Genomic DNA, 8,189 nt, shown 5'->3' on the forward strand with positions numbered 1-8,189 from the left:
GATACAATTTAATTTATATACGAGCTCGGTCTGTTTTGAGTCGACAATCCTGTCCTTGCCCTTTCTAACGATTACATTTAATTTCTTAAGTACTGAGAACCGAGTGTCGAGAACTGGTCGACTCAATTATTAATCACAAAGGTCTTAATTTACTACTGGCGACTCAATTTTTCCAACGATACTGAAGAATGTTACTAAATTTCAACGTAATTTTAATCTATAAAAATCTTACAGGTAGGTACTTTAGCTCAGCGACATAAACTCCCTGGAAGCTTATTTTATCGAATTTTGTAAGCTTCCCGAGAACTCTGCGAAACGAACTCCCTGGAAGCTTGTTTTGTCGAATTTTGTAAGCTTACCGGGAGCTCAGCAAAATGAACTCCCTGGGAGCTTAATCGGAGCTTTGTGCTGTGCGGGATAGTGTCTCTATTGTCACATCGTGAGGCATACGGCGTTGAAGTGGCCGTGTCGGCTCAGTGTCTGTGAGCCGGGAGCCAATAACCAGAGAAGAAGAAGACGGTTACGACAATTTCAACTTTTGCGGCTGAAGATGCGTCGATAAGGTAACATTCATAATAACCGACACAATATTTACCGACTGTAATAATTATACTTGTCGGTAATGTCGCAAAATGAATTTTTCACCTAACTTTGTTTAAATATATTGGCGCCAAGAAAACGCACGAAGAAATCTCTCATCGAAAGTTCGTTCAAGAATCGTCTTTTGCAAAAAAATTCCCCGAGCATGAAGTTTCTTTCATAGTTACTCTTCCAATTAGACTGTCGATCCGTGTGTGAGATCTAATTACGCTCATCACGTTCGTACGTTTGCGTCCAACAGATGCTGGGAGCTACTTGCCGTTTCCTCTTAATTAACAGTTAGTCGCAGGCAACATGTGTACGCCAGCGAAGATTAAAAAATTAGACGAGGTCGTGGTAAATAAAATCGCGGCTGGAGAGATAATCCAGAGGCCTGCAAACGCGTTAAAGGAGTTGATAGAAAATAGGTTAGTATTTCGAAAAACCGTCGTCTGTCGCAATTCGCACTTGCACAGATTACCGATTCGCTTTTACGTTGCAGTTTGGACGCCAAAGCGACAAACATACAAATCACCGCGAAGGAAGGAGGCTTAAAGTTACTACAGGTATGTACCTGTTGTACAATTTCAATCATTGAGGGTCTACCCAGACAAACTTGCATGGCACAAAATCGTATGCACAAGGATCTGATTGGACTATAAATGCATGCATAAGGAAATAGGTCAACCAATTTCTTTATGCGTATGCTTATGCACCTATGCAACTTTGCTCGGAAAAACCCTAAGGCCCGGTCTACAATGAGATATTAGTCAGAAGTCAGAATTGTATGTCGGTCGTTTTTCTTTCACCCGGAAGGGAAAAGGATTGGCATATACTTCCGACTCCTAACGACTAACGATTCATCGTAGACCAGGCCTAAATGTCTCAGTCCGAGGCTCGGTTTCACCAATGTCGCTTAACTTTAAGCTTAGTTCAATACGTTCTTTGTCTCCTTTCAATTGTTACTTTAGTAAGAGACAGATGTGAATTAAACTAAGATTAAAGTTAAGCGACGTTTGGTGAAACCGGGCCTTAATCGTACCTATGCGTAATTTGTACCTTCAGATACAAGATAATGGCACTGGTATCCGGAAGGAAGATATGGCTATTGTGTGCGAGAGATTCACCACGAGCAAGCTGCAAAAGTTCGAGGATCTCAGCGCCCTTACGACATTCGGATTTCGGGGAGAAGCTCTGGCCAGCATCAGTCACATAGCCCTTCTCGCTATCACGACAAAGACGGCGGACGAAAAGTGTGCCTACAAGTATGCAGATTTAACCGGCGAACAGTCTGTTGCGAAGAAAAAGCGGAGATGCAATTCTTGTACACGGTTCAGCTAAAACTTGGAATGTTACAGAGCATCATATATTAACAGCAAGCTGAAAGCACCCCCGGTGCCCTGTGCTGGAAATCAAGGCACTGTGATAACGATAGAGAATCTGTTCTACAACGTGGTGACTCGCAGAAAGGCTCTGTCGAATTCGTCGGAGGAGTTCGCCAAGATTACGGAGGTGGTTATGAGATACGCCGTGCATAATCCGGCGGTAGGATTTACGTTGAAAAAGCACGGCGAGCCGAGTCCGCAGGTAAGACCAATCCGATGTCGTCTGAAGGAATACGAATGGAGTATCTAAGAACAACACTACAGTAATGTTTTATTGCGTCTTTAGGTCCGAACGCCACATAATTCGACAAAGCAGAGTAACATAAGGATATTGTATGGCAATCCAGTCGCTCGTGAACTGCTAGAAGTGGAGCTGGACGACAAGGATTATAAATTTAAGCTGCACGGTTTAGTGACGAATCCAAATTACACGAATAAACGAATGATAATGCTGCTGTTCATCAACAACCGTTTGGTCGATTCTCCTTGTGAGTCTAACCCCACAGAGCACAGAAAGATTGCAATATTGCAGCAACGTTGCGCAACATTGCTGCAACGTTGAAATGTCCGCCCTCAGAGAGATTGCAGTGCAACATTATAGCAATGTTGCAGTGCAATATTTTTGGAATAATTTGTTGTACATAAGCAGAGAATTTACTAATTACATATGCATCCGGGCCTTTTTCAATACACAGCAAGCTATTGCGAAGCAACCCAAGGAGATTATGTCGCTTCGCAATAGATGGAGATTGCGAGCAACACCGCACTGATCAAGTACTTAATAATTCGCGCATTATTGGTATCAACGAAAATAATATTATAAAATTCTCGTATTTAGAAAATTTTTTTAAACAGAAAATATAGTATTTTCATTATTTTTGAAACATTGCTGCAATATTGCTATCGAAAGTTTGCAATTTTATATCCCTGCAATGTCTCTGCAAGATTGCAACGTTTCTGCAATGTAACTGCAAGCATCTGTGCTGTATGGGACGTTGCATGCGCAGTTTTTACTTACTCCGAATATTTGTCAAAGTTCTCATATTTCTGGACATTTACTTGCAGCAATCCGGAAGATGTTGGAAGAATTGTACTCTGTTTATCTCCCGAAAAAGGGCCATCCGTGGTGTTACATATCTCTGGATATTAATCCGCAGAATATTGACGTAAACGTACACCCGACGAAACACGAGGTCCGATTTCTTCACGAAGACACGATAATCGAGAGAATAAAATTCGCCCTGGACGAGAGACTGGCTGGCAATAGCGCGTCCAGGACGTTTTACTTGCAAGCTAGATTGCCGAAAGCAGACATCACGAAGGAGGTCCTGGAAGAGGTGTTACCGGAGTATAATAAGGGGAATGCGGATAAATTGAAAAAGGTTCACGCTAGAGAGCTGATTAGGACGGATTCGTCCGATCAGAAACTTGACAAATTTAACTTTACCATACATTTCGAACAACGTAGCAACGACAGTAGTACTGTGGCGAAAGAATTGCCACGTGATACGAATTCCAAGTCTCTCGAGTCCGAAATTCCATCGAGAAAAGACGAATCTGACGTTACAGAAAATATGCTTGCCGACGACAAATGTCGAGAGAAAAATTCGAGCTCGACTTCAAATACCGCGGAGCGCGATTCTACATTATTACACATAGAGGAGACTCCGGCTGATAATAGCTCGACATGTTGGAGCGCTATATTAGATAGTAAAACTTCGACTTCGCCGGGCTCGCAAAATACTTGCAATCCAGGTAGTTCTGCGCAAAAGGACACGTCGGGTGTCCATCCAGAGAGCACCACGTTTGATATCGAAGAATTTCTCCGAAACTTGGACGAGGAGGCAAACGATCCCGTAGAAGACAAGCCTGTAGATGCTATAGCCGACAGGGCTCGTAAACAAGTGTATCAGTACTTCGGAAATAGGGACATTATCGAGAGCATACAAAAAACTTCGGAAAAAGGACGGACACTAGATACGGACGATAATGAGAAAGAGGGTGAAAGTTCGATATCTAATACGAGTGAATCCGAAAGGATACCTTCCACTGAGAAGGATACTCCTGCCGATGACTCTCCAAAGTCTACGGCGCAATTCAAGTCGTATTCCGTGAATAGCTTTAGACACGAAGTAAAATTAACCAGTATCCTGAAATTACGCAAGGATGTCGAGGACGAGTGTCACGAGGGACTAAGAAACATTCTAGCCAACTTGACATTCGTTGGCTGCATCGATCAAACTTCGGCTCTGATACAAAGTGGCGTGAATTTGTACATATGCAATACTAGGAAATTAGCGTAAGATCAATGTTTCGCATAAAACTATATTTGAGATATCATATATAAATTTGTCCACAACTCTTTAGGATGTGATATTTTCTTTTTAGGGAAGAGCTCTTTTACGAAATCATGCTTTACGATTTTGCGAATTTTGGCGTTATCAAATTTTCAGTGCGTATTCCAGTTGTAGTGAGTTACGCATATTTTATAGCCATCTAACATCGTTAAAATTCATTTTAGGAACGGATATCGTTGTTCGATTTAGCAATGATTGCTTTAGATTCGGGGGAAACTGGATGGTCGCAGGACGACGGGCCAAAGGAAGAATTGGCGGCGAGGGTGAAGGAATTGCTGTTGGAAAAGGCGGACATGATGAATGAATACTTTTCGATTGTTATGGATAAAGTGGGAAATTTGAGATCGTTGCCCGTGTTATTAGGTAAACACAATGTAACATTGAACATTGTCGTATCGCCAGACGAATAAATTGCACGTATACTAATAACATTTCAGATAAGTATTATCCATACGAAGCGGAAATTCCATTGTACATGATGCGACTTGCAACGGAAATTGATTGGAGGAAGGAACAAGTGTGCTTCCAAAATATTTGCCGGGAAACGGCAAAGTTTTACAGCTATATCAACCCGAAACATCAGGCATACGACTGGAAATATATAACTGAACACGTCTTGTATCCCGCAATTAAAGAAAGTTTACTTCCACCGAAGCACTTCGCTCACGATTCAACGATATTGCAAATAGCCAGCTTACCTGACTTGTATAAAGTGTTCGAGAGATGTTAAATTACGTTACTCCAAAGATACATGAATATATTACACAGCAAATTACTAAATTAATTAAATTGAACTTTTTTTTTAGTTATTAATGTACTGTATTATTTCTGGTTTGTTAAATTGGAGAGTTTGCTATACTTCTATGTACTCACGTACGTTTATGTACTTATAAGAATGAAATTAACAAGTCTGAGAGCAAGTGTATTCAATGTTCTGTAAATTTGTACAATTATGACCTACATTTTCGGGATACCAAAGTTTTTATACGAAAACATGTTATAGACTGAAGATGACTAGAATATATATTATTATTTTCGTCGGGATTGGTATTTTGTTTTTACCTTTACTTTTTTTATAGAATTAAACTACATATATACAATAAAAGTCAATATGTACATTAAAAAAAGAATTTATATATATATATATATCGCTATCAATGTTTTTACATAAAAGTAGCGTGTGTATCTTTCGCTAACTCTTGTATATTTGACGATATAGTAACGCTTCTATTTTCTATTTTCAATAAAAATTTAAAAGAACATTAAATATACATCAATATCTTATATTTCATGTGATTTAACAAATTGTCAGAGGATATTCTATCTACCTTTACATTAGTTATCCCTTGGCAACACCTACTAATGCTGGTCTCACTATTCTTTCGTGTAATTTGTATCCTACTTTCGATACAACTACAATTGTTCCAGGCTCCTTACCCTCAACCTCCTGAAAATGGCATTTGTTACTCATTCTACATCATCAGAAATTATTACCTTACGTATCTATAATATGAATATCTTACTTGTTGAAATAATGCTTCGTGCTCATTAGGATCAAACTTGTCGTTTACTGGATTCAGCGAAATTAGGCCGTGCTTCTTAAAAACCTATAAAAAAAGTTATATTTGGAGTCACAATTCATATGCACATTTCTCGTATAGAAAGCAGAGATGTGAAGAGGAATTTTACTTTATGTAATTGAGCTTCCGTCATGACTAAGCCCTCGTATAAACTTTTCAGGTGCGGATTCTGCTCCGTTATCTGGTCCTTCGGTACACTTTCGGTTGCTTTCCCTAATACGTCTGCTACATCCAAGAGATCCTTACAGAAACCTTGAATGCCGAAAAGTTTGGCGTCGTTGATCTGCTTTGTGAGTCTAACCCTGATATTTTCGCCTTCCGCCAACGCTCTCTTATATTTATCTTCCAGTGTGTCTTTAGTTTCCTTAAGCATGGCAAGCTCTTTATTAATAAGCTCAAGCTCAGTCTTCAGTTTCATTTCATTCTCTGTAACGGTTTCCGACACGGGAGGTACGTCAGTGGCGCCTGGTTTCTTCTCTTCAGTTATTGTGCTGAAGCGTTGCCTTTGCCAGGAAAATGCAAAAGATGCTCGCGGCAATCTGTAATTATATATACATGCATTATTTATTTTTATTTGTTATACAAATATGTATGTATGTGTATGTGTGTGTGCACATACATATACAAAAGTAGTTCAAATTACAGCTACACCAAAGAAAATTATTGCAAATAACTAGGTTATTTAAAAGAATTAGGTTTGAACCGATTTACCATAGACTCTTAAGAAATCTTACTTTGTTAAGTAAAAATATTGTAAACATATATGTTACAAGCAAAATATATATATGTATACAGGATGGGCGAAGGGCCACTACCCATACAGCACAGATGGTTGCAGTTACATTGCAGAAACATTGCAATCTTGCGGATTGCAGTGCAATCTTGCAGACATTGCAGGGATATAAAATTGCAAACTTTCGATAGCAATATTGCAGCAATGTTTCAAAAATAATGAAAATACTAATTTTCTACTAAAAAAATTTTTCTAATTACGAGAATTTTATAATATTATTTTCGTTGATACCAATAATGTGCGAATTATTAAGTACTTGATCAGTGCGGTGTTGCTCGCAATCTCCATCTATTGCGAAGCGACATAATCTCCTTGGGTTGCTTCGCAATAGCTTGCTGTGTATTGAAAAAGGCCCGGATGCATATGTAATTAGTAAATTCTCTGCTTATGTACAACAAATTATTCCAAAAATATTGCACTGCAACATTGCTATAATGTTGCACTGCAATATTGCTATAATGTTGCACTGCAATCTCTCTGAGGGCGAACATTTCAACGTTGCTGCAATATTGCAATCTTGCAATGTAACATTTCTGCAATCTTCCTGCAATCTTTCTGTGCTGTGTGGGTGGCGACATTAGTAAACAGGTCACGTAATTATTGTACTTATGAAAAGGATTTTCAAATTGTTTTCCTTCCTTCAATAAAATAGAAGCCCAGACGTGTCGGATCTACGTTAAAAACGAGATTATTTTAGTGCGGTTAAAGCAAGCATTGAAATGACTTTTGGCCCACCCAACGTTCTCACGTTTAATCTACTTAACAACATTCCAAGAAATAGAGAAAAATGTCGAATGTTGTCCCCGTTATTCTCATGACTCGCTAAATCACGGAAATTTCAAGATACAAGGTTTTCGGATCCTTACTTTGCCCGCAGCATATGCAAATTCCACAACGCTAAAAATGGTTTCGTGCCGCGACGGAATTAAATGGTGAATATTTCTCGGCGTTAATCAAGGAGAATTATACTTCCAGCGTTGAACAATCAAACAGAATAGGTAACGCACGGTTAACCTCGACATGCCATGTGACTCGGCAACGAGCGTTCGGTCGCGACTCGAGCCAGCAAAAAAAAGATGAAAATTTACCTGTGCAGGCTTTTATTTATTTTATATAAATTGTCGACCGTCACGCGACTAAATCGCAGAACCGCCGGTACGACGATCGACGACATGCTTTAATCACAGCTCCGAACAAGATCCTGAGAAACGGATGATGAAACTAGACGAAACGTAGCGATCAGAGAACACAAACAATCACAACCGCGAAATATGGGAGATGCAAGACGTCGCGACACTCGCGACTTCGCACTTGAGAATTATTATTATTCTGTTGATGGCTGCTGACTCCAGAGGGAGCCAACACGGCCAGCGCACTGCAAATTTTTCATTGGCTGTGTTCAGCAGAAAAAGCTGCTTTGCAAACTGTTGTAAAATTCGTGAATCTGATTGGCGTGGTCTCTTACTCTTGAGTGTATGACCACAGTATAACCACA

The 8,189-nt window shown here is 39.6% G+C and overlaps 3 protein-coding genes across 3 annotated transcripts in view; 2 read left to right on the top strand and 1 right to left on the bottom strand.

Annotated features, from left to right (window-relative positions):
* Window positions 1-433: 433 nt before the first annotated feature.
* On the top strand, window positions 434-5,390 carry LOC105558280 (DNA mismatch repair protein Mlh1). Its single transcript, XM_012005869.1, has 9 exons — window positions 434-1,007; window positions 1,082-1,145; window positions 1,645-1,844; window positions 1,938-2,166; window positions 2,251-2,452; window positions 3,030-4,263; window positions 4,353-4,416; window positions 4,486-4,684; window positions 4,759-5,390. The coding sequence occupies exons 1-9, from the start codon at window positions 895-897 to the stop codon at window positions 5,049-5,051; spliced, it is 2,598 nt and encodes an 865-aa protein (XP_011861259.1). The 5' UTR covers window positions 434-894; the 3' UTR covers window positions 5,052-5,390.
* Window positions 5,391-5,588: 198 nt separating this feature from the next.
* On the bottom strand, window positions 5,589-7,987 carry LOC105558281 (grpE protein homolog 1, mitochondrial). Its single transcript, XM_012005870.1, has 4 exons — window positions 7,783-7,987; window positions 6,011-6,440; window positions 5,845-5,928; window positions 5,589-5,768 (listed from the first exon to the last, which is right to left on the bottom strand). The coding sequence occupies exons 1-4, from the start codon at window positions 7,866-7,868 to the stop codon at window positions 5,661-5,663; spliced, it is 708 nt and encodes a 235-aa protein (XP_011861260.1). The 5' UTR covers window positions 7,869-7,987; the 3' UTR covers window positions 5,589-5,660.
* A 182-nt stretch (window positions 7,988-8,169) lies between these two features.
* LOC105558289 (serine/arginine repetitive matrix protein 2-like) overlaps window positions 8,170-8,189 on the top strand; it is an 18,292-nt gene continuing 18,272 nt past the window's right edge. Inside the window, exon 1 of the mRNA XM_012005879.1 lies at window positions 8,170-8,178. Within this exon, the coding sequence (XP_011861269.1) occupies window positions 8,170-8,178 (9 nt within the window). The remainder of the gene's footprint in view (window positions 8,179-8,189) is intronic.

This window comes from Vollenhovia emeryi, unplaced genomic scaffold (assembly GCF_000949405.1).
Source record: "Vollenhovia emeryi isolate VEMERY1.0 unplaced genomic scaffold, V.emery_V1.0 DF939359.1, whole genome shotgun sequence".
In the NCBI taxonomy this organism is placed as follows: Eukaryota; Metazoa; Arthropoda; class Insecta; order Hymenoptera; family Formicidae; genus Vollenhovia; species Vollenhovia emeryi.